Source organism: Carcharhinus amblyrhynchos, chromosome 2 (genome assembly GCF_965287045.1).
Source record: "Carcharhinus amblyrhynchos chromosome 2, sCarAmb.v2.hapA, whole genome shotgun sequence".
NCBI classification, from domain to species: Eukaryota; Metazoa; Chordata; class Chondrichthyes; order Carcharhiniformes; family Carcharhinidae; genus Carcharhinus; species Carcharhinus amblyrhynchos.
In genome coordinates this window covers 57,810,516-57,837,522 of record NC_137325.1, presented here as the reverse complement: position 1 = coordinate 57,837,522, position 27,007 = coordinate 57,810,516, and the positions used below count along the sequence as shown (strand labels likewise).

General features: G+C 39.3%; 1 protein-coding gene across 3 annotated transcripts in view; it reads right to left on the bottom strand.

Annotated features, from left to right (window-relative positions):
• Positions 1–26,376, bottom strand: part of azi2 (5-azacytidine induced 2) — a 72,127-nt gene extending 45,751 nt beyond the window's left edge. For 2 of the 3 annotated variants that reach the window (XM_080206236.1, XM_080206251.1), the window contains exons 1-5: positions 26,212–26,376; positions 12,548–12,827; positions 7,503–7,628; positions 6,805–6,904; positions 4,938–5,086 (exon numbers count right to left, since the gene is read on the bottom strand). In XM_080206236.1, the coding sequence (XP_080062362.1) occupies positions 4,938–5,086; positions 6,805–6,904; positions 7,503–7,628; positions 12,548–12,769 (597 nt within the window). In that variant the 5' untranslated portion in view covers positions 12,770–12,827; positions 26,212–26,376. Of the gene's footprint in view, positions 1–4,937; positions 5,087–6,804; positions 6,905–7,502; positions 7,629–12,547; positions 12,828–13,435; positions 13,591–26,211 lie in introns of all 3 variants that reach the window. The other variant, XM_080206245.1, reaches the window with a different exon arrangement.
• Between the last annotated feature and the right edge of the window lie 631 nt (positions 26,377–27,007).

The following is a 27,007-nucleotide window of genomic DNA, read 5'->3' as shown; positions in this document are numbered from 1 at the left end:
CTCAGCCAGTGCTACATTGATGCTGCTTAGCCAGGATAAACAACACTGATGTGCCCTTGAACAGACTGTGAAAAGGTACATTGCAATGAGTCTGATCATGACAACAAAGGATTAGCACAGTGATCATATGTTAAAGGGTGCATGAGCGTAGGCTTTCTTGAACTTCAGGAATCAATAGATGCACTGTGGGGTTGGATAGTTATTAGGACAGGCTTTTGTTTTTTGTAAACAAGCCAAAAGCAATTGTCAGTCAGAAACTTGAAGAGTTTAGCTAGATAGTGGTATGGGGACTACCAAAAAGGATTAAAGGCAGCCCGTAACATCCTATTACGGGATGTTAGGTAATGACCATATATTGCCGACTTTATGAAGCACTTTGGTTAGTATCTGAGTACATGCTGAACAATATAAAAATGTATAATAAAATAAAATCAGAAAGAGCTGGGAATACTGAATACATCAGAATGCATCTGTGAAGACAAAGACATTTAGCATTTCAGGCCTTAGCTTCTGTCTCTCTCTCTCTCTACAAATGCTGCCCACATAGCTGAGTTTGTCCACCATTTATTACCAGATTACCAGCATCCACAGTATTTTACTTTTTTTTAAGAATCCCTGCAGTGCAGGAGGAGACCATTCAGCCCATGAAGCCTGCACAAAGCCAGTCACAAGATGGGAATCGAAGCCAGGTCCTTGACACTGAGGCAGCAGCGCTAAACACAGTGCCATCTTTGTATTAATATGTCAATGTCATCATATGAGAAAACTGGGAAAGGACAATAAAGCAACATTGCAACTCTTGATGGACCTTGCAAGTAGATGGGTATAAACATTTTAAACCCCACATTTGTCAGAAATCAATTAAGGAAATGGCACTCATTGGCCATGGTAAACTACATCTGTGTATCCAGATAGGATGATGCTCACTTAATGGATAAACAGATTTTACTGAACTCAGTTCTTAAATAAAGACAAATAGTCATGCAACATTTCTGCCTCTTCTCCAACTGAACCAGAGCATTTATCACGCTCATTCTTTAATAGCTCTATCCCTACTTTATATTTCTTGTGTTTATTTGTGCATCTGTGGAACACAGCTCTTACCTCATAACTTGATTTCACAATTTTTCTTTGTCTTCCTAATTTTTTAAAGATTTTTTTCCAAAGTCCTTCAGTCCCCAAATACTCCCAATATACCTCTTCAATATATTTGAGTTCTCGTTAGCTCATTATTCATCTGTGGTGCCCCATGAGCTTGCTTGTTTTGGGTTTTAAGAGGAGTACAATTCTCTTGAAATCTTAACTACTCTTACAAAAACTTGTTGCTTCTTTACTGCTTTTAGTATTCAAGGGTTTACTTTTCCAGTTTACTTTTAGTTCCACCCTCACTTTTCTTCTAATTTATATCATTCCATTTACATTACTCTGATCCTAATCCTAAATTTTACTATGATATAATCATTACTACCAGGATGCTCTCCCATTCTTATATTCCCCAACTGTCTAGTTAATTACCTATGGCAAAATCCAGCAAAAACGCATTTCGCATGCATTTCTTATTTGGTGAGTGAGAAAGAAGTTCTGTATACACTGTAAAACTCAATTCCTTAATCACTATTACTTCTTGTGCAAGTGCACTAGGGAATAACTTACCCAGTAATTCCTCCTCTTCCTATATGGGTCAGAGTGCTTCCACTCTGAACTCCGTGCAATGACTTTGAGCTCACATCTTGAGACTGTGATATTTCTTGTAGATGTGGTGGTCTGAGACAATCTTGTCCTAAGATGCACTAAGCTGAACTGCAACTGTTTTGGTTCATCATTTAGTGAAATGCGCCAAAGTCTTTTCATTAGGATAACATAAAATATAGTGGTCACTAGCTACAAATATCTGACATAAGGAGCTCTTATAAATTAAGAAAATCACTATTAACTAATCGTTCATTAAACAGTATTGCATCTTCCACCTTTATAGTCCTAAATTAAAAGAGCATTTTAACTTGAACATATTAAGAAAATTCTGTCCCCAAAATAAGTTTACCAACATACTGAACAAGTTTATAGAGAGAGGAAAGTGCTATGTTTGCATCGTGGAGAAAAATTTTTGTTTTGATCCTGATCTAAAGTTAATAGTACATCAAAACGCCAAACTATTTTTTTTTAAAAAAATCATGGTCAACAAGAAAAATTATTACAAGAAAGGACATATTAAAAAACTAGATACTTAACACATTTTTGCTTTACTTTATAGCCCAGATGACAGAAGGTTGTGCACAGGCAACAGCTCATCCAACAAAAACCCAAATTAGACTAGAAAATCTTAGTACTCCTGAGAAAATGTCTGAAAAGACTCAATGAATGGCACAGGGCAAAAAGTCACTTCAATTTGCTATTTGCTTAACATACTCAAAGGGCTACAAGATTGATTATTATATTTTCCATTACATTTTAGTTATAGTTAGAGCTGGTAACTAATACTAAAAACTAAGTGATAACCGTTCAACACTTCTTGCTTTGATTTTGTTCAAGTAGTTTGTATTTTATAGAAAGGGTTAGATCACCATCTAGTGGATAGATATAACAGCTACAACTTGTATTTATTTGGTGCAAAGGAGCTTCCAAAAGCATAAGACTACATAAATTGACACTGATCCAATGAAGTTGTCATAATATTAGATTTTCATGACTAAAGATGGGTTTTAAGGAAATTGCTGAAATGCAAGGAAGTAGAACATGGAAGTAGATGGAACTTAAAAATAGCTAAAGAGAAAAGCCATGGCCTGAGAGGTCAATGGGTGCCTTCTGTGTTGTAATATTGCTATTGATGTGGAAATGCAACAGAGACTCAGTGCACCAATGCAGCCTTCCAAAATTTTCAACTGGGTTTACAACAGCAGAAATCGCCATAAAAAGGACAAAGGCTCTCATCTACAGTGTTGTTGTTGTTACTATCTTCCTATATGGCAAAAAAGACGAGTCACCATCAAGAGCACCTCTGGTTGGTGAAGAACTTCCCCTGCCTCTGCAAAGTACTCAAAGTCAAGTACAAAGCTAGGTGAACAAATACTAACATTTTCACCAGAGCTAATTCCTCTCGCACTATAACCACGATCATGCAAAATAATTTCCACGGATTAGGCTGCATGCCAAATCATCAACTTCTGAAGCAAATAATCAACTCCTGAAGCAAATAATCTTTTCATGGCAATTGACGTCAAGGAGGACAGATAAAATATTTTAAAGGATACTCTAAAGGCCTTATTGGAAAGGGAACAAATTGACATTGGCTCACAAGAGGAACTTGGTGCTGATTGTGCCATGCAGCAGGGCCCCATCCAAATAGCCATAACAAATTGGGAAGCTGAAAATAAACTCTGCTATGGAAAAACTAAGAGGAAAGAGAGCAAACTCCTGGCTTGAGAACTCCTCTTCCACAGGGCAACTCTTTTTCTCTCTGTCTAAAGACCGTGGTTCCAGGATTAGCTTGCTGAGTCACCAGAGGTCACAAATCATGAAGCCTCACAGACATTGTGATGATAACTGTGACAATTAATATTCTATGATGATAAAGCCAGAGGAAGTCAGAGATAGACAGGGGCATACCCAAATTTGGGTGTGCAAAAGGTAAGACATTGAAATAAATACTGTTCACCCTGAACCACATTTCCAAAAATATTCTTAATCTGCCCTCCTACAAATCAATGGGAGCGCTGTTCTGCAAGTACAATGGCATTATCGGAGAGGTATATATTGTCCTGTCAGGATTACGCAATGCCTACTCCCACATCATTCCCTAATTCAATGCCAGCCCTGGTGCTGTAAAGCAAGTTATCTCAGTCTGTCCCAGCAACATCCAAATTATCAGTCTTCTGCTGAATTATCCTAGGACCAAACTCCTCTTTGATCTCTGATGCTGTTGATCCCTGTCAATTCATGTGTCCTCATTAAAAACCAGCAATAATACCAAATGGCCAAAATCAAAGAGGTCAGATTGAGAATTGGGCAAAGCAAATAAAGCAGTGTGGAACTGTGGACTGAATGGACATGTTCAGTAAAGTGATCACACAATCAGCATTTGGTCCAATAACACGCAAAAGGAACAGCACCTTGGTGTTATACTGAGGATCTCCCAATGATACATAGCCAGCAGAGTAGTCAGCATCTCTTGTTTTAATTTGCGTTATTCTACCTCTTAATTTTTGGCCCATTGCAACCTACTCCATTTTGCCAATTTCTCCACACTTACCTCCTTCTCTTCCATTCTGTTGTAAAATATCAAACATCCTTTTGCATGGATCTTTTATTTTTCAAATTTTTAAAATTATTCCTCTTTGTTTTACGCCAACATCCCTTCACCATTTCACGTTCTCCACACAATCACTTCACAGGTCTTTTTTATTTTCTTGGAATTTACCCTCACCCCATTTTGCTTTGATCTGAAGGTCCTTATAAAGCTGTTCAACAGTAATACATCAATGATTTGATTTGTCACATGTTTGGAATACAGTGAAAAGTATTGTTTCTTGCAAGCTATACAGACAAAACATGCTCTCTCTCCTCTTCGTAAAGTACATTGGGAAGAAGTAAAGGATAGAATGCAAAATATAGTGCAATGGGAGTAAAACATGGTATTAGAGAGTATGCTGGGGACAATTCGCAAGAAGTTGCCACACCTCAGTGCCATTTTGGAAAGCCACCTCAGAGCTGGAAGGCTTCAAGTTTTAACCTCTTTGCCCCTCCAGTGAGATGTTGAGAGCTTTCTAAATTTTCAGTTTCCATAGCAAAAAAAGGCAAAAGACTGTCTAAATAGATGATTTTACAATAAAAAAGGTATAATGATGAACTGCATGCCACATTGTTGTAATAGGAACACAGAAAATAATGCATGAATGAAACTTCAAATCTGTGGGTATCAGAGGCATAACTTTTCAATTCACCTTTAGTTTATAATTACGTAGTTCTACTCTGAGGAAACTGCACTCCCGTTTGAGGATCTCCAGCTCTTGATTCAGGTTGTACATCTTCAGTTCATTATTTGATTTTTCTAAATCCCAAGAATTCTGAGTTCTGTGCAGATCATCCATCACTACAAAATAATTAAAAATACACTATGAAAGACTCAGTTGCCTATTTACAAAAAATTCTACACAAGATTCATCAAGATTACAACGTTATCTATATGCCTTTGTAATAAATTTCTGCTGTCAAATGAGGTTTCATTTTTAGCCTCTATTTATATATATTTTAATTTACATTGTCAGGAAGTAATGAAAAAAAATGTCTCTTCGCTCCATTCTCTCCATTTCAATCGTCATTTCTTGATTGTTCTAATCAGCTCACCCACCAGTACCAGTTCCTGGATCATGGACTCAATGTAACTGAATACTCAGCAACAGCTGACAAAATGATCTGGGCTTTCCGATTGCAAAACTGATGGCCACCCATTAATTTCCAATGGATTCTAACCGGAAATAGAGCCAGTAACACTAGGTTGTTATATTCAATTGAAAGGAAACCGAACCCATTGGATCAGGAAACTGGAACAAATATTTTTAATTCAAGGTTTCTGAATTCAAACTCCCTGCCATAAATTGTGAAAAGTGAAATGAAGGATACTTGGAATGAGCATTTCACCAATTATTTTGTGTAAAAGCAATCCCATAGATATCTTGCATCTCTCAACTGATGTCAGTAGCCCACTCGCAGGCTAGTATCAATAGCATTCTATATTAGCAATTGGAAGGTTTGCAAAAACTGATTTATTCTCTTGTTCCTCTTAAGTGGTGATATCTGGTCTCCACTCAACAATGTTGAGAACTGGGCCACTAGAAAAGTGAATGAAACTTAAATTGTTAGTTCTGAGGTGGTGCACACAAGTGCTTGTTTCAAGTTGGAGGTCAGCTAGAATAACTAAGATCTGAACTTCCACAATGAAATGTAAAACCTTATATCAATACACAAACTATCAACACATTTCCCAGCCAAGATATACTAACTACACATTATTGGGTGCCCACCTTCCTCAAACTCAATGCACGATTGCAAGTGCTGTCCAAAGAGTAATACATTCCTCTTTGTATTGTTAACTTTAAAACTTTCTCTGAAACATAAAAGAAATTAATGTAGACAACCCCACACCTATCTGCATAATCTGTGGACAAAATGGTTGGACTTGCATTGGTAACTGATTGAAGTAACGCATTGGCTTTAGGTTTTGGAGCAAAGCTGCCACTATTATTTTTTGTTGGCAAATAGTTACTTTAAATTGACATCTTGAATGAAGCAATCATCTTTAATGATTGCAATGTGGCAATTATAAAGGTGTGCAAATTGTATACAAAGGCATTTGGATGCAAGTGTCAAGCAAATTTTGCTATTCCTATGCAAAAATGCAACATTCCCCCACTTTCCAAAGTTTTACAATTTTCTTTCCTTTTGAGAAGAGGTTCCTGAGACACTCCCAACTCTCCAAAACTTGATTCCTCTTGTACCATTGAATGCCAGCAGTCTATTTTATGACAATAATGTAACATTTAAGCTTCATTACAAACATACATAGATGAGATAAATGGTTTGCTTTCACTATTAACTGAGTCAAGATTAAATATATGAAACTTGTAATTCCCTGATACCAGCCAATACGTAATAGGCAATATATTTTTCTTATAGAACTTTTAAAGGTGACAAAATGTGGAACATCAATTTCACCTCAAAAAAACCCTATTTCCCAGAACACTTATCCGCAAAACATACTGTAACATTTTCAGCTTTCTTCAGAAACCACAGTGTTACAAAAGAACGTACCTTGATGGGTTTCAACTTCACTTCGGAGTTGAAGAATCTCTACTTCTTTAGCTTGCAGGGTTTCATTCAGAATCCGCACAGAATCCATCTGTTCTTTGATCTTCATGAAATGCAAAGTTTTTTTTGTCAGTAGTGCACACAAAATAGACATGTTTTCATTTACTTTAAGAATCACAGCAGAAAAAAAATGCAAACTTTTGGAGCTAAGGATGAAATTCTCTTGCCTCATTTTGCCAGATTGTACACAGCAGTCCCTGGATAGCTCAGAGTTGAAGGAAATTTCTACAACCCTCAGCAATAGATCTAGCTAATCAGAGATTCATGAAGTGGCAAAATCTGAAGATAACAACAGAAAAAGGCATACACAATATAGAAAACCCAATTCTATTCAGTACAAATTTGGTCCAAACTACTCGTTGCCAACATAGGGCACATTGTAATACCTTTTTTTAAACTGTGTTTTCAACAGAGTTCTGAGGACATACTAAAGGGCATGAACATTATAATAAATTCATATACAAATATTACACATATCAAACACGTCAAATAAATTCGAAATCCACCTAAAATTAATCATATACAGAATGTTGAATGATATTCTAAATTTTATATGAATACAAAGTCAATTCAACTTCTATATTAGTAATCTTACTTTACACAAAAGTATGTATTAAAAACTACAGTGACTTATGGAGTACCATTCTTTCCAGTTTTTGTCTCATCTTGTCCCTTTCAATGCAGACTTCCCGATAAGCCTGGTATGCTTTATTCACTTCTTCCTGTCCTATCGGACATTTTTCATTGTCTAGCGAAGCATTAAGCAGCTGAAAAATGGAGCAAAAACTTTGTAAAATATTCTATCTTTTTCTGGCAATAGGTCACATACATTCTCCATCACATTTATATATACAGAAATGCAAGCTTTCAGAGGGGCCTCTACTTTTAAAGTGAATGCTGAATATCAGAAATACTAACTGTGTCCCTCAGAAGGCATAAGTTACACAAAACTTGATGATTTTCTTGCCTTTTAAGGTCAAGTTAAGTGTATGATAGTGCTATGGATCTTAAACCAAAGAAAATAAAGCTCAGATTAACAAAAAATAACTAACGTCATTCTTAATGGTTTTTATATTGTATCGCACCTTAAAGGCATTCATTTTCACACTTCTATTTAAATGCTCTTCCACTGCTCATAACCTTGAAAAAATATATTCTTAAATGAATTCTGAATGCGATTACTGTCACTAGAGAGGTAGTACTTGATCGACTAGTGGGACTGATGGTGGACAAGTCCCCAGGACAGGATGGAATGCATCCCAGGGTTCTGAAGGAAATGGCAGAGGTGATAGTAGACGCCTTAGTGATTATTTACCAAACTTCACTGGATTCCGGGGAAGTGCCGGAAGATTGGAAAATGGCTAATGTTACGCCGCTGTTTAAAAAAGGTAGCAGGCAAAAGGCAGCAAATTATAGGCCGGTTAGTTTAACATCTGTTGTTGGAAAAATGCTTGAATCCGTCATCAAAGAAATAGCGCGGCACCTTGAGAAGAATTGTTTGATAGAGCAGACGCAGCACGGATTTGTTAAGGGGGAGTGGTGTTTGACAAATTTATTGGAATTCTAAGAGGCTGTGACTAGTGCGGTAGACAGAGGGGAACTGGTGGATGTGGTGTTTCTCGATTGTCAAAAAGGCGTTTGATAAGGTGCCGTACAAAAGGTTGCTTCAGAAGGTTAGGGGGCATGGAGTTGGGGGTAAGGTGTTAGCGTGGATAGAGGATCGGTCGTCCAATAGGAGGCAGAGAGTTGGTATCAATGGGTGCTATTCTGATTGGCGGTTGGTAACAAGTGGAGTGCCGCAGGGATCGGTGCTGGGGCCTCAGCTATTTACCATTTATATAGATGATCTGGAGGAGGGGGCTGAGTGTAGGGTGTCGAAATTTGCTGATGACACGAAGATAAGTGGAAAAGCAAATTGTGCAGAGGGTGTGGAAAGTCTGCAGAGAGATCTAGATAGGCTAAGCGAGTGGGCGAGGACCTGGCAGATGGAGTATAATGTTAGCAAGTGTGAGGTTATCCACTTTGGCAGAGGGATTACTATTTAAAGGGCAAAATCTGCAGCATGCTACGGTGCAGAGGGACCTGGGGGTCCTTGTGCATGAGTCACAAAAACCCAGTCTGCAGGTGCAGCAGGTGATCAAGAAAGCGAATGGGATGCTGGCCTTTATAGCGAGGGGGATAGAATATAAAAGCAGGGAGGTCTTGCTGCAACTGTACAGGGCACTGGTGAGGCCGCAGCTGGAGTACCGTGTTCAGTTTTGGTCACCGCACTTGCGCAAGGATATTTTGGCCTTGGAGGGAGTGCAGAGGAGGTTCACTAGGCGGATACTGGAGATGAGGGGGTTAGACTATGAAGAAAGACTAAATAGACTGGGTCTGTACTCGTTGGAGTTTAGAAGGTTGAGGGGGGATCTTATAAAGACGTACAAGATACTGAAAGAGATGGATAGGGTAGAGGTAGCGAGATTCTTCCCACTCAGAAAGGACAATAGGACTAGAGGGCACAGCCTCATGATAAGGCGGGGGGGTGGGGGGGGGTGCAGTTTAGAACAGAGTTGAGGAGGAACTTCTTCACTCAAAGGGTGGTGAATCTCTGGAATTCTCTGCCTGTTGAAGTGGTGGAGGCTACCTCGCTAAATATATTTAAGACACAGGTAGATAGGTTTTTGACATAAGGAAATTAAGGGTTGTGGGGAAATAGCGTGAAAGTGGAACTGAGCCACTTCAGATCAGCCATGGTCTTATTGAATGGCAGGGCAGGGTCGAAGGGCTAGATGGACTTATGTTCTTAACATAAAATACTGAATAAGCAAAAGCCATTTTATTCACCAAGTCCATTCCTTCCATTTTTGCTTTATTCCAGCCAGAGGTTTCCATTTCTATTTGACGCAAGCTGATCTCTTTGGCCAGAACTCCCGCTCTGGACATCTCCAATCTGCATTCTGGATATCTAAAATGTCCCTGGAGACTTGAGGCTAAAGATTCCATTTATAGAATCCCTATAGTGCAGAAGGAGACCATTTGGCCCACTGAGTCTGCACCGACCACAATTCCCGTAACCCCACATATTTACCCTGCTAATCCCCCTGGCACCTGGGTCAATTTAGTATGGCCAGTCAACCTAACCCGCATATCTTTGGACGGTGGAAAGAAACTGGAATACGTGGAGGTAACCCACGCAATCATGGAAGAATGCGCAAAACTCCACAGACAGTGACCTGAGGCTGGAATTGAACTTGGTTCCTGATGCTGTGAGGCATTCAGTACTAACCACTGCTACACATTACTTGTGCTGTTGCTGCTTTAGTCATCTCAAACTACTTATAACTCAATTTACTATTAAGAAAAACTTATGCCAGTTAATGCAATTTAGCATTAGAGAGAAAAATATTATATTAAATGTGAAGAGGGATATGAAATTGGTGTATGTTTATTTAATGGAAACTATCAAACTTGTAAACTTGAATCTTGCTTGACCCTTCTGAAGTTACTCAGTGCTGTTCACAGATAATCTACCCACATTGATCAGGTCAAATCCAGCAAAAAGACAAACACAACCACCCTTGTTCATCAACAATGACCATTGTGCAAAGATAGTTAAACACACTTTTCTAATCTATATAAACATTTACATTTAAACTCTTAATATCAGTGAACACTTGAAAGAAGTGAAAGACAGGATGCAGAGAATTTGAAATAGTTCATTCTCAAATTTCAAAATGTTAACAAGAAGAGAGGTAGGCAATGCTGGTTGCAAGTTAAATATAGATTACTATGCAGTAATGTATTTGGGAATAGGAGATTTAATGTCCTTTTATTTTGTTCCTTTTTCACACATATTCCCATTGATACTGATCTTCCTTCTCTATTGTTATAAGCTTTTTTTTTGGAAAGGACTCTCAACCTTGAGAAATAACGTTTTACGCCACTGAAGAATGGAACAAACTCTGAGCTGCATGCGCCTGAACAGGTCCAAAAATTCCTGAATTAAATAGAGATCTGTGATGCCTTTAAATTGCAGCTAACTGCTTAATAGTACTTGTTCAATTTGAATTGGCCTCACTCCAATGATTTGATACATCACCAATGTAATGATTCGTGTGAATTAAATACTTTATGGGAAAGCAATACTTAGATTGTTGAGGAAGAAATAAACAAGAAGAAAAATAGTTTGTGGAAGGCTGATGCCGAGACCTAGAGTCAAATATTAAAGGTGCACAGAACTGTGTATTAATAATTTCTTGAGGATCAAGTAGTAATTGTGCTGAACTTTAAGAAATAAAATAGTAAACTCATGATAAAGGTAGAATGTACATTGTCTATAGAAGATACAGTAAGAGATAATACACTGAACTGGCTTCCCCATATTCTATTCTTGATATGCATAAATTTGCATTTGAGGGGTTTCAGAATGGCTTGGGAACAAAAATCAGATCACGGTAGATAAGATCAGAGTTATAAAGCACCCAAAATATTCTGCTTGCATAGAAGTATATATCACCACTATTTGAGAATGTAGACATGTATTTTTAAAAACATTTTTTGTATTAAAAGCATATACACCACTTTTAATAACATGATACCTGTAAGGTATAATGGGGCGTAGTTAAGTAAGTAGAACTATATTCCTTAAAAGACAACACTGCTGCTGAGCAAAGGGAAAAAAAACAATTTTTATCAGTAGCCTCTAGGCAGCCCTTCTGAATGAGATACACACCGAACCAAGGACGCCGGTTACGGGGGTCTGGAAAACATCCGGCGACTATGAGTAAGAACTTTAAGGTCCACAAGCTGATTATGTGGTCCCATGCTGTCCAGGAACAGGTGTCATTGGCCAAGGTATATAATCTATACTTTGAACGATTGCCCACCCTGGCTAGGTATGAACCAAATAGCTTTTGAAAATTATATAATTGCAAAACTAAGAATAATGTAATTTCAGAGTTGATTTGGAACTGCTCCAAATCACTATCTCTCATATGTTGACCAAGCTTGGAAAGTAAAGAATGTCATTTATCAAAGTACTGTCTCCATGCGTCTTTGTGTTAGCTGAGCCACAATTAAGAGGGGAAATCCCCCACATGAAAGCCAGCATAACACGGTTTCTGAAAAATGCTCCTACACAAATGCTTTCATCAAAAGCATTGTAATTATATATCACAAATGGGGTTTCAGGGTGGGGAAGGTGGACAGTACAGCATTGGGTTGTCTGGGAGAGACCATGGGGAGAGGCCATAGTAGGGCGGTCCTGTGGTTACTGATACTAAAAAGTGGGGGGGGTGCCCAAAGTTGAAAAGGGACTTCTGATAGAGGTGCCTATTCCTATCAGAGCCCAAACCTGATTATTTTTTAGGCTTCCCCCATACCTAACAACTCCTCACATCAGCTTAAAAATTGAGGTGCAGTGGGAAAAGGCCAGTAGTTTTCCACTTAAGCCCCTCAATTGGGGCAAGGATGGATAGCCCATCTGTCCCAATGTAACATTACCGAGCAGACCCAGCGACAAGACCATCCGTGCTATTTCATGCTCAATCCCATCGGAGGAATGTAATATTCAGGCCAACATGTTTGGGGGAGAATGAGAAAGTTTGCAGGGGAGGAGAGATTCTGAACTATTAATCTTGAATGACATTAACAGCTTGCTGAAGCCAAATATTATAATATATAACTTAATATTAAAAATTACCCTTTCTTCTAGTAACCGGGCTTTTCTCTTCAGGAAAGAATTTTCACATTCCGTTTCCTTCAGTCTTTTTTTGATGTCTTCATAGGCTGTGACAAGTGCAAAGTGGGAAGCAACAGATTCATCGCCTGCAGAGGCTGCAATAGGGCTATGTCTAGTTACTTCAGGGCTTGCTTCTTCATGGTTCAATATGGAGATATCATCTTCCAGAGTTAGTCCTTCCATGCTCGTACCTTCATAGGGTCACACCAATGCTGGCAGAAGCTGCCTTTGTTCTGCTGACCTGCAGGCCATTTGTCAAACATAATATAAAAAGCACTAAATTTGTTGCAGGTAGTTATGTACCTCCTCAAGAAAAAAATTGCATATAAATAACTGCTGTTTCAGAAACTATGAAAAGGTAACAAAAATAAACAATTCTGCCTACTTTGCTGTTGGATTCATGTACAGGGCCCATTTAGGTATTTTCACCTGGCTTTTACAATGATGCAACAATTCTCTCAGTTACAGAAAAGCTTTGACCATTTTTAACTTAAATTCCCGCATTCAATTAGCCATTTCATCTCCCATTCAATTTTTTTAAAAAAATTCTGACCAACCCCACCTGGTGTTCAATATACAGAAAGAAACTTGAAAACATTAGCACAGAAGGTTTTTTCCTTCTTGCTTGCACCGTATTTAGATCCCTCACAGAGGCTGGATTTTATACAACTCCATTTTCCCACTTTTGTCGCATACATTCTCAAATTTAGCATTGCTCGTCACTTGTGGCAAAACAGTCCACATTCTAATAACTCTACATTAAAAAGCATTACTCAATTTCCTCCTCTATCTCAGTGCTCATCTTGACTTTATGTCTTTAATTTGTCACAACAGAAATAACTTATTCACCTTATCTATTCATTTCTTAACTTTGAACATCTGTTAAATCTTATTCAATCAAGTTCGAGAGAATATAGTCCCAAGATCACTGCCCCTTAATCCTTGGTAAACATGCTGCATTTCTTTCAGCATTCAGGTTACTGCAGACTATCGTGTTTTCCATGCTAAAAAGAAAAGCACATAAAACACTGGAGAGAAGCAAAAAAGATTCACAAGGCCAATGCAAGAACTCAGAACAATTGTTTTTACTTTCTAAAAGTGAAGATTTTGGTAATCTGATACAGGTCTTTAAAATTATGAATAGGCTGGATAATGGGAGGCATGGTGGCACAGTGCCATCTCACAGCTCCAGGGACCTGGGCTCATTTCCCGACTTGGGTCACTGTCAGCCCAGAGTCTGCACGTTTTCCTCATGTCTGTGTGGGTTTACTCTGGGTGTTCCTGTTTCTTCCAACAGTCCAAAAGATGCGCTGTTAGGTGCATCGGCTATGCTAAATTCTCCCTCAGTGTACCCGAACAGGCGCCAAAGCGTGGCATTTTCACAGTAACTTCATTGAGGTGTTAATATAAGCCTACTTGTGACAGTAATATATAAACTTCAAACTGTTAGGGTAGATGTGGAGAAAATGTTTTAACTTGTGGGAAAATCCAAAACTCCATAAACTTCATAAATACATGGCAATTACTAATAAATACAATAGGGAAATAGGGAGAAACTTTCAGAATGGATACAACATGGAACTCGCTGCCAAAGTGAGGCAAATAATTTAGACGCCTTCAAAAGGAAACCAGAAGAATGCATTTGAAAAAAGGGATTAGAAAGATATGCTGAAAGGCTGAAAAAAGTGCTGGATGCAATAGGAGGAGAGTCATGTGGAGTACAAATACCAAAGTAGACTAATTGGACCAGGCCTGTTGCTATGCTGCACAGTGTGAGTAGGTCAAATCCAGTTTAATTTAATTTAAACAACATTTAGGACAGTCAGAATGTTCTCTCTACATGTGCCTGGATATAAACCCCAAAATCCCATTTGGTGTCCCAGTGTTTTTTTTTCAAAAATGTGTTCAATTGCATGTTCAAAACACGTTCAAGGGATTGAGTAAACTGAAGTTGTTCTCCCTGGAAAGACGGAGAATGAGGGGAGACCTAATAGAAATGCATAAAATTATGAAGGGCATAGATAGGGTGAACAATGGGAAGCATTTTCCCAGGTCAGAGGTGACGATCACGAGGAGTCACAGGTTCAAGGTGAAGGGGGTGAGGTTTAACTCAGATATCAGAGGGACGTATTTTACAGAGGGTGGTGGGGGCCTGGAATGCACTGCCAAGCAGGGTGGTGGAGGCGGACACGCTGGGATCGTTTAAGACTTATCTGGATAGCCACATGAATAATGGAGGGATACAAATGAATGGTCTAGTTGGACCAATGAGCGGCGCAGGCTTGGAGGGCCAAAGGGCCTGTTTCCTGTGCTGTATTGTTCTTTGCTTTTTAAAGACTTATATACATCTGTGCACCTATATCACTTTGCTCTCCCACTGAACTAAGATGTTTTTCCAAGATATACTTCTTTTCCTTATTATTGTTCTATAACATCTCACATTTTTGTGTACTGAAATGCACCTGATAATCATCTATTAGTCAGGCCTGTCTTTCAAATGTTTCCTGGCAGTACATTACTCCTATTTTAGCATCATTATAGTTGAGTCTCAGCACTTGACCATTTGGTAGCATTCACTTCTTGAATCACAAGATTCTGGGTTCAAGCTTTACTCCAGGGCTGGGGCACAAAAATAAAAGCTGACACTCATGCGTGTTGAAGGTGCTGGTTTTCACATGAGGAGTAAACCAAGGCCCCCATCTGCCTGCTCAAGCGGATGGAAAACATCTCATGGCAGTGTTTCAAAAGAAGAACAGTAGAGTTATCCTCTGTTTGTTGGCCAATTATCCATCAATCAACCCCAAAAAAAACAGATTTTCAGGTCAATATCACATCGTTGCTCGTGGGAGTCTGCAATGCATAAATTGGCTGTTGGGTTTCCCACATTACATCAATGCCTCCACTGCAAAAGTACTTCCTTGGATGTAGAGTACTTTGAAACATTTGGTGGTGGTGAAAAGCACGATACAAATACAGTTTTCTTTTTACTTGTTCATCAAAATTTTATATCCGTCCTTTAAGCTTAGCCCAAAATCCTGACCATCCTCCTTCTTTTAAACTCCTCAAACATCCAAAATTCTGTTGCCTAAATCCACCAAGCCCCATCTATCATCATACATTAACTCTTTATTCACTGACTCACACTGACTACTTCAAATTTAAAGCTCTCAAATTCAAGTTAAATCCCTATCTCCTCCAACCCTACAATCTTCCATGTACTTCTGAATCCATCTAAACCCTTCTACCTTTAAAGCACTTTCATCACCTTTGTCCATTATCAGTTTCTTTGGCTCAGTGTTCAGGTTTTGATTATATCTCTAAAATACCTTTAGACTTTTTTTTCCCCCTATGTTAATACTACTAGAAAAAAAACGACTTAATGTTGTTTTAACAATGAAAAGAAGTTCTTTCCAAGTAACTTTTGTGTTTTTTTTAAGCACAACTGGAAGGCACCTGAGTTAGGTTTTTAGCACAAGGCTGTTAAGTTGCACTGAAATTACTGAATTAGTTGAGTCAATATAGGTCAGTTAACAGCAGTGGTGAATTAATGTGACTGTTGGCGAGTTACGAGTAGAGGCAAACCTTGAACTATTTTGATAAGTTCAAGTTTATAGAGGCTGGAAAGTGGGAGGGCAGCCAGGAAGAGACATTGGAACAGCTGAGTCGAGAGATAACAAAAGCATGCCTGAGGGTTTCAGCAACTGATGAGCTGATGCACAGCCTAGGTTATGCAGTTGAAATTGAAAGTACTGTACGTAGTTTTGATGATATAGGCAAGGTTATATTTTGAAAGCTTAACTAATTCAGTAATTTCAGTGCAACTTAACAGCCTTATACTAAAAGCCCAATTCAGGATAAAAACCTAACTTGGGTGCCTTGCAACTGTGCTAAAAATACAAAAGTTATTTGGAAAGAACTTCTTTTCGTTAGCATGACTGACATTCATTTTCTTTAACAATTAAGAACTTAAGCCTGCTGACTGTTGAGTATTCTGTTAAATGAGTCAAATTAGAACCAGGTAGTAACTTGAATGGTAAAACAATTCATTAAGTCGCATTTTTTCTCCAGGTCTGGCAATGTCTCAGTTTTAAAATTCTCAGCCTTATTTCCAAGCCCTTTTCTCACCCAAACTCAACCTCGAATCTCCTACAGAACCTACAACCCTCTAAGACCTTCCAATTCGGACCTATTCTGCATTCCCAATTCTCATTATTTAATTATGATTCCCGTGTCTGCAGCTGTCTTGCCTTAACTTTTGAAATTCCTTTTCTCAATCTTTCCTCTCTCTTTCCTTGACATTCGTTAAAATCTCTCTGACTTTTCCTAATAACTCTTTTTGTGGCTCTGTCACATTTCCTTCAGAATACTCCTGTGGAGCTGCTGAAACCCCTGTATTAAAAGTGCTATATAATTGCAAGCTGATATTGCAATGGGTTCAGCCATTTTCATTATGCAAGTATGATGCCGCTGATGAACTGGTGGGAAGATGGAAGCCAAATATCCAAACTCAAAAGATTTATACTAAAGATAAAGTACTTAAAAAAAAAAATCAAAAAAGAGGAGAGATCAATAGATCACTTGCAAGAAATCTTTAGAAGATGGGTGCACTGCAAAATAAATTTATTCCCAAAAGGAACCAAAGAACCAAATTCTGTGTAAAAATGGAATAACTGAAACACAAAGGGATGCACGTGATAAAGTACAAGCTAATGATACTGAAGATAATCATATAGAATGTAAAAATGTAGTGGAGAAGTGAAAAGGTAGACCAGAAGATTTTAAAGGAAGATAGTTAACAGTAAACAGTAATGAGTACTGCTAAGAAGAGGCATGACAAACCTTTTTGTCTTGCACTCATCAGGACACATTGTAAGAATATCAGGAGAAGTGGGAAACAACAATTTAAATTTTACGAGCAGAGAATGCTGATTAGTAGAGGAGTTGTCAAGGAGAATGCAACAGTTGATTATGACTGACAGATAACTGCAAAACCATTGTTTGAAATATAAACAAGGAGCTTGACTCTGATTAGTCAATACATTGCCATGGGGACTAAATCAGCAAATGACTGTCAATTATTTGTTTAGCTGAAACAGACATAGTGTGTGTACACATTCTGTCTGCAAAGAATAGAGCCTTGTGTATTAATAGACATAGCTTCCAATACATGCAAATGTGCCACGTGAGCCTGACAATCTTAAATTGCTTGTCAGTGTAATTCTTAGCACACAGAGGATTATTTAATAAATGTTGTCCAATTGCAGAATCAGATCTAATGTTGGAAGCTGTGTTTTGAGTTTTGGTTGGGCACGGTCTGTACCTTGTCTATTGCGGCCAGCAGCTGGGACATGCTATTTGATGTGATCTGCCAGTCCTTGGGTGGTATGTTGGCACAGTGGTTAGCACTGTTGCCTTTCAGCTGCAAAGATCCAGGTCCGATACCCAGCTTGGGTCACTGTGCAGAGTCTGCATGTTCTCCCAGTGTCTGTGTGGATTTCCTCCAGGTGCTCCCACAGACCAAAAGACATGCTTGTTAGGTGCATTGGCCATGCTAAATTCTCCCTCAGTGTACCTGAACACACGCTAGAGTGTGGTGACTTGGAGATTTTTCACAGTAACTTCATTGCAGTGTTAATGTAAGCCTACTTGTGACATTACTAAATAAACTTAAAAAAAAACTTGATGTACAACTTACATGCCATACACAGCATCACACTGCCACTGAAATTAATTTACCGCATTATTCATTTGTGCAATAGGAAGAACATATTTTTGGCTTCAAGGCAGCATCCTGTTCGTGTCTATTATTACTCGTATTGCATAGTAGCAGCGTGTAACGCACGTGTGTGTACTGAAGCTACATATTTTAATACACAGGCCTTTTGCTTTGCAATCAGAAAGAAAAAGTACACACATTTTGTTTAGATGAAACAGGCACAAAGTGACAGCCATTTTCCATGACCATTCCACCTGTGTCCATTTACCAACCAACAGTATTCTCTTCTCATACAGTATAAATTGTTTTCCCCTTATACTGGCATTCTTAAAGAGTCCTGATGAGTGAAAAACGAAAAGCTTCACATACAGCTGAAAAAAGACTTTTCAAATTTGGTGTACTACCAAGCAACTATAAATACAAATGATCTTTGTAAATATAAAAAATATGGGGCTGCTCAGATGAACGTATCCAAATTTGAAAAACATCAAATAAACACTTCACATCCGTTTTTAAAAAATGGTGAAAGTGAGAAAGTAAGTGCACTGGAGGATTGCATGGAATTAGTACAGAATAGCGAATAAACTGTGTTGAAACAATATTAGCATACCTCAAGGTTGGTAGCCACAGAGTCCTGATAGCACACACCCTAAGCCACTTTAGGAAGATAACGAGGGCTCTGGCCACACATTTTCAAACATGTAAACTGTCATTGGACTGCAGGGTAATCAAGGATATCATTTTAGCTTAAGCAAGGAACAGCTATTAATTGGGTCTAACGCTAATAATGAACATCCCGAAATCTATATGTAAAGATAACATCAGCACTAAATTTAGAAATGCATGTATTAACTTAAGTTAGCCACCATCTTTATAAAATGCATTACTATGTTCTAAACTTCCTTCATCTCCAGGCTCTCTCAGTCTCCTTTATCACCTCCCCAATAAACTTTCTATATTTCTGATGATTTTATTCAGTATTATCCTGAATTTTATCATATGATCTGGAGGAGGGAACCGAGTGTAGGGTGTCGAAATTTGCTGATGACACCAAGATTGGAGGAAAGGCAAATTGTGCGGAGGGTGTGGAGAGTCTGCAGAAGGATCTAGATAGGCTGGGTGAATGGGCCAGGAACTGGCAAATGGAATTTAATGTTGGCAAGTGCGAGGTGGTCCACTTTGGTAGGAACAATGGTAGGAAGGATTATCACTTATGTGGCAAAAAACTGCAGCAGGCGACGGTGCAGAGGGACCTTGGGGTCCTTGCGCATGAGTCGCAAAAACCCAGCTTGCAGGTGCAGCAGGTGACCAGGAAGGCGAATGGGATGCTGGCCTTCATAGCGAGGGGGATTGAATATAAAAGTAGGGAGGTCTTGCTGCGGCTGTATAGAGCATTGGTGAGGCCGCAGCTGGAGTACTGTGTGCAGTTTTGGGCGCCGTACTTACGCAAGGATATTTTGGCCTTGGAGGGAGTGCAGAGGAGGTTTACTAGGCTGATGCTGGAGTTGAGGGGGTTGAGCTATGAGGAGAGGCTGAATAAACTAGGCTTGTACTCGTTGGAGTTTAGAAGAATGAGGGGAGATCTCATTGAGACGTATAAGATGATGAATGGGATGGATAGGATAGAGGTGGAGAGACTCTTCCCGCTCAGAAAGGATAACAGGACTAGGGGGCATAGCCTCAAGATAAAGGGGGGGCGGTTTAGAACGGAGTTGAGGAGGAACTTCTTCACTCAAAGGGTGGTGAATCTCTGGAATTCTCTACCCGTTGAAGTGGTGGAGGCTACCTCGCTAAATATTTTTAAGACGCGGGTTGATGGGTTTTTGATAAGAGAGGGGATTAAGGGTTACGGGGAGAGGGCGGGAATGTGGAACTGAGCCACGACAGATCAGCCATGATCTTATTGAATGGCGGGGCAGGCTCGAAGGGCTAGATGGCCTACTCCTGCTCCTATTTCTTATGTTCTTATATGCGTTCTTTTAAGTTTGTTTTATTTCAAAAGCTTGCGTATGCTTGTTAAAGCAAGCCATAGTTGACAAATTTAAATTGTTTGAAGGAGTGACCAAAATTAAGAAATAAAGTATGTGTAGCATTTATAGATTTTTAGAAAATTTCAGTAACATACCTTAAAAATTGCATTAGAAAAGTTTAGATGTATGATTGAAGTGGAAAAGCAGCTAAAACACAGCTGGCAAACTGGAAATGAAGTTCTGGGAAAACTATTGCTCTTTATATTTTAAAGAAGTTTGGATTTAGTATACCCTAGAAGTCAGTGTTGGGTTCACTTTTGATCTTAGCTTAGATAAGATGGATTTGGATGCTAGGGACAAAATCCTGCAATTTGGTGATGACAAAAGTAGTCAGACTGGTAACCAGAATGGAAAATAATAAGACATTTCAGGAATACAGACAGATTAAATGAAATGGCTACATTAGCGACAGGTGCAACTTAAACGTGGATAGGTTGGAAGGTAATAAATTGAGGGAGAAAAGCAGGAAAGAGGACTCACTTCATGGAAATACAATGAAGCGACTGAATAGAAGAGGGTTCAAACAGATGATGCTTCAAAAAAAAAGAGCATGCACTGATTGATAAAGCTAACACAGAAGCTTCTAAAATTTGGGATTTTATAAACGGGGTCATAGAATACAAGATCAATAAAACAATGATAATCTGATACAAAAGGCTGATTAGGTTATAGTTTGAAGTACTGTGGATTTTGAAAAGGACATTAAAGTTATACAGAACATTGAACACAAAACTTATATGGATGATGCTAGGGTTAATTTGAAGGAAACTCAAGATATAGAGATTTTTCTACTGGAGGAGAGAAGGCCAAGAGGAGATTTAATCAAAGTTTTTTTAAATTGTGAATGAGAAAGACGATTTTTTCTTGAAGAGTCAGTAGCCAGGTGTCAGCAATTTAAAATTATCCCCAAGATAATGACGTTGGGGAAACACCTCCGCACAGAGAATTGCTAAAGAATGGAATGCTTTGCTGCAGGAAGTATTTGAGGCAGTGACCACTTAATCTTGTAATGAGATAAATATTGGGGAAAAAAGGAACTTTTAAAACTGCTGAGTTTTAGCAAGTTATGTCGTGAGGGTAGCATTTAGTTGTGAATAAGAGGAAGGAGAGAGGAATGAAAAACAAGCAAATAAGATGGCCTGTTTCTACAATGCAACATTCTGTAACTATTTGATAAACAGATACTTATCTACACAACATTGCTTTTTGAGCTGAATGGTGAGGAAGTAATTACATTGTGCAAAATATCGACCGGGCCTCAACTGCCAGACAATACATTTCAAAGCTAGCACCATTTCAACCACAAAATTCAGTAAATATAATTTGTGCCTCCAAATCCCATTTCAGCCAAATTATTTTTAATCAAGGGTACCTGCTATTGGTAATTAGCATTGATCATCCAAATCAAGCCAACCACCAATTAATTAAATAGTCACTTAAAAATCAAAATCAGTTCAAGAACAGGACATGACTACACAAGAGTACAAAAGCAAGGAAAGGATGAAGCTTTACAAAATGCTGATTCAGCCTCAACTGAAATGCAGTATTATGTCCAATTCTGGGTACCACGCTTTAGGTTGTATATAAAGGCCTTAGGGAGAATGCAGTAGAGGTCAACTAGAATGATTCCAGGGATGAGGGGCATCAGTAACATTGATTGAAGAAGTAGTGTTTGCTCTCCTCACAGCAAAGAAGATCCAGGTAGTCAAAATGATGAGGGATCTTGACAGAGTAGATAGAAATAAAAAGTGTTCCTATTAGCAGGATGGATGAAACTCAGAACACCAAGGTTGTTGATGAAAGAACAAAAAAGATGTCAAGAAAACCTTGCAACTGATTATGATCTGGAATGCAGTGCCTGAAAGGCTGAAGGAGGCAGGTGCAAACAGGGGCTTTCATAGGAGATCTAGTTAGGTACAAGAAGAGCAAAATATTGCACGATTAAGGGAAAAAGCGGTGGTGAGTCACCATCTTGAACTGCAATCCACGTGGTATAGGTATATCAACAGTGCTGTTGGCAAGGATTTTGTCCAGTGGCAGTGAAGGAATGGTGATATATTTCCAAGTCAGGGTGATGTATGGCTTGAGAGGAACTTGCAGATGGTAATATTCCATACATCTGCTGCCCTTGTCCTTCTAGGTGATAGAAGGCATGGGTTTGGTAGGTTCTGTCAAAGAAGCCTTGGTGAGTTGCTGCACTGCACTGTACTGTAGATAGCATTTACTGTTACCATTGTACACTGGTGATGGAGACAGTGGAAGTTAAAGGTGGGGAATAGGGTGCCAAACAAGAGGGCTGCTTCGTCATGGATGGCTTTGAGTATTATTGGAGCTGCACACATTCAGCTAAGTGGAGAGTATTCCAAGACACTGCTGACTTGTGCCTTGTAGACGGAGGACAGGCTTTGGGGAGTCAGATGTGTTACTTACGTAAAAGTCGAATTTGAGACCAAAATCATCGAATTGAGTTTTACATGGGTAATGTTTTTGATGGATTAACATCCGTGCTTGATTTGGGCACAAAAATAGGCTGTTGCAATGCACTAAAGAATTAATATTAATTCTTCGACATATAACAAATTAACAACACTTCATTTTGAAATTAAAAATTCCTGATCACTATCAGAATCACTGAACAATTCATCCCAATAATCTGGTTGCATATCATGATTTGAACCTTCCTCATTATCAGTAACTTCAGCATCATCATTTCACAAATAATTGCCTCCGGTACCATTAAGCACATTCAATATTTCACATTTTGGTAATGATTTTTTTGTTAATATTGGGATTGAGATCATTCCACACATCTATGATCCATTAGTATGTTATTGCTAGTGAAGGTGATCGCAGATCTCCATTTTAACTTAATTTTTTTTTGCACCTTTCAACATCCAAAACATTGCTGGGACTGCCAAATCAGAGTTGGCTCATCTCACATCATGGTGTACAGTTTGGATTAGAACATGTCCCAGATAAGCAATTTTTTTCTTTGTATAATCCTCCTGGTCTAAATTTCACTAATCTTGTTAATGGTCTTGCTTGCTGGCGTGCCAAAGTTTACTGATGTTTCACCAATATTTTCAATGTTTGCTAAATTGATGAACATTATTCGCTCAAATTCAGATGACAAAACTGGAATTTGATGATTTTATCATGGATTTCAAGTGGCAGGAGTTGTGAAATGTATGTTCTGTGACAAGAGTACTAATTAGGCTTTCTAATGAATATTGTGCAACTCCTGACACTGGCCTTGAATTCTGAAATACCACCTTTCTTTGCTTCTACTCGGACATGGAGTGGGATGGCTTTGCAGGCAATAACAAATATTTTGCCATTGCTCATGATTCTTGAAGACATCTTGAAAGATCATGTGGTGCAAATTAGTCGTGTCAATTGGTTAGAAAATTGGTGGAGGGAAAGCGTAAAGGTTCCCATGGTGTCTTTAAGTTAATGAACTGTGTATGTAATTAATAGTCACAATGCAATTTGATGCTTGAGAAACTAGACTCAATTTTAACACAACGCATATGAAAACATCTTTTTTAGGCCAGAAATCACGAGGCTCACCTATTACATGAGCATATGTATGGTATCTCAATGAGAAAACTCTTCAATCATTTAAACTCAAGATAATACAAACCAAGGTTTTGCAATCTGTCCTAATAATTTAACCCTTTAAGCTTTGCAATCATTCAAGTGAATCTGCACTGTATACCTCCCTAAACCGTTAACATTTTCCTGAGGTTGAGTGCCAAAAATGAATGCAGTAGGGGTCCACAGGAGGTCTGAACAAGCTTGTGTACAGCAGAAACATTTCTTCTTCACATCTGAATTCAGCCCAGTTAAGAAAAAAGGTCAAGATTCCATTAGCCTTTACTTAAAAAAGCCATGCACTAACTTTTAGCTGAATGAACTGTCCCTTTTCTCATTTTCAAAGATTTTCTCAATGCCACAGTGGCTTTGAGACAATAAAGCTGATATTGCGCCAAAATGCATATTTCCATGCATTTCCATTAAATTCAAATTCATTTCCCAAAATTTTCTCAATGCCATTGATTTGTCCAATGCATTTGATTTATCCAAAATGCTGATATTGCGGCAAAGCGCAGATCTCGGTGCATGAAGCAGTGGGAGTGAATCCACATTCATTTCCCACGATTTTCTCAAAGACATGGATTCTATTTATCCAAAACATTAATGCGGTGGCAAACTGCAGGTACCGATGGGTGAAGCACTGTGAGCGAATGCACTTTCGATAGCCAAGATTCCCTCAATGCCATTGAATTTATTTGGCCACAAATCTGGTATATCCTAGTTCCACATAATCAAGGAAGTATTCCAACTTGTTTTTCCTCAGATGCAAAATAGATCACCTTACAGTGAACTCTATCAGTCCTAGTTTTGCCCACTTGCTTAATCTGCTTATGTTATTTTGTAACTTCCTCCTCCTAGTCACAAACCTTTCTCCTAACTTGGGAGTCATCTGCAAACTTGGGTGTACAATTTTCTATTACTGCTCTGGAGACAGTGAAACAAGAAGCGATGAAGAGATTACATTCCAGACATGTTGCATGCCTTTGTAAAAGACATTTTAAGTATGCAAAACAGCTTTGACGATCCAAATACATCACAGAGTCTCAAGCAATAGTCATCTCCAATAAGAGAGAATCTAACCATCTCACCTTAATGTTCAATGGCATCACCATCATGGAATCCCACACCATCAAAAGCCTTGGTGGGGGGAGTGGGAGTGGGTTTACCATTGATCAGGAGCTCAATTTGGCTAGCCATCAAAATGCTGTGGCAACAAAAGCAGGTCAGAAGCTGTTAATTATGCAGTAACTCATCTCCGGACTCCTTACAGCTTGTCCACTAACTACAAGGTACCAGGTAGGAGCATGATGGAATACTTTCCACTTGCCTAGATGAGTGCAGCTCCAACAACATTTAGGACAGAATAACACACTTTGACTGGTACCCCATCCACCACCCTATACATTCACTTGCATCACCATTGGCACACAGCAACAGCAGTGTATGCTACCTAAAAGATGCAATGCAGCAACACACCAAGGCTGCTTCGACAGCACCTGGCAAGACCTCTACCATCTAGAAAGATAAGGGAAGCAGAAGCATGGGAACACTACAACCTGCAAGTTCCCATCCAAGTTACATGCCATCCTGATTTGGAACTATACTACCGATCCCTCACTGTCAGTGGAGCAAATATCCCAGAATTCCTTAATAACACTTATACCGGATGAACTGGTGTGTTTCCCCACCACCTTCAAGGGCAATTAAGCATAGGGAATAAACGCTGAATCCAACAGCAATATCCAGATCCCGTGAGCAAATGCTAATTATTCTGATGACTTCCCATATAACTATGTAGCAACAATATGACTGGAAAATTAAAGTTTAACTAGTTAACGTAGACTTTGATTCCAATGAACTTCAGTCACACATTATCTTAAAAGAAACAAACAAGCGTCTTGCTCGTAATACTTTAATGATCTTCAAGCTTTGCCTCATTTTCCTCAGAGGATATTCTTTTCCTTAACTTAGGCAGCTCTTAAAATAAAACGAGTGGGCTGAAAAACTGAAATACACACGCTCGCTCTATAAACAATAGGTGTTTGTAGGTCTTTGTCTATCACCGGGGGCGGCGTAGTTCCTGGAGGCTGACAGGGCATGACACAGCCATAGTCAGGGAAATGTCAGTGAGCAGATCACTGAGACAAGCTGCCAGCCTGTCAGCCAGTCCGCCCCTTCCAGCAGCTGGGAGCCGCTCAGAGTTTTCCACACCAAGGGCCAATGTTGATCCTGAACAGCGACACAGGCCCCAGGCGGCGGGACGGACTCTCTCTCTCACTCACCGATTCCGGTCCTCCGCAGCCTGAGCGCTGTGTCAGTTACAGCCACCCCAGATGGGGGAAGGCGCCTCTCTCCTGCTTCATGTTGTCCAACTGCGAGATCAGCTTCATTCCCAACCACCAAGAAACCAAGCCGCTTCCTTTCACCCTTCACCTCCGGTCACCCGCGGCACGTGACCGCCGCCGTGACGTCACGGCGCCCCCCGCCGCTGCCACAGACTGCAGCCACTCCGCCTGGGCTGGGGGTTAATTCAGGTCAACATTGACTGCTGGAGAGCGAGTCACTCACCTGAGGAAGGAGAGTGAAGCTCCGAAAGCTCGTGCTGCCAAATAAACCTGTTGGACTTTAATCTGGTGGTGTGAGACTTCTTACTGGTGTTTACCCCAGTCCGATGCCGGCATATCCACATTAGGACTTTAACCTGGCACTGTGAGACTTCTTACTGCGTAAACTAACAAGCCAGCTGCTCTTCTCTCTGCCTTTATATACCTTTGAATACTTTGTATTCTCATTTAGCACTCCTCAATTCTTTTTCTTTTTTTTAGAAAGGGAGGTGATAAATGATATAATATGGTTAAACAGCAAAATAAGCCATCCCAGTGATTGGCATCTTTTAAGGTCAAACCAAATAAACTCAAGTTAAATCAGGGCAAAGTAAAAAGGGCAGCTCCCCAAAAGGAGGGGGAACAGCCCAAATAAAATCAAAGTACAAAGGAAACTTGAAAGCGTCAAATTAAAATGTGGTTATTAGGGTCGATAATGCACCCCAGCCCCTTTGGTGCCCAATGGGTGCAGAAG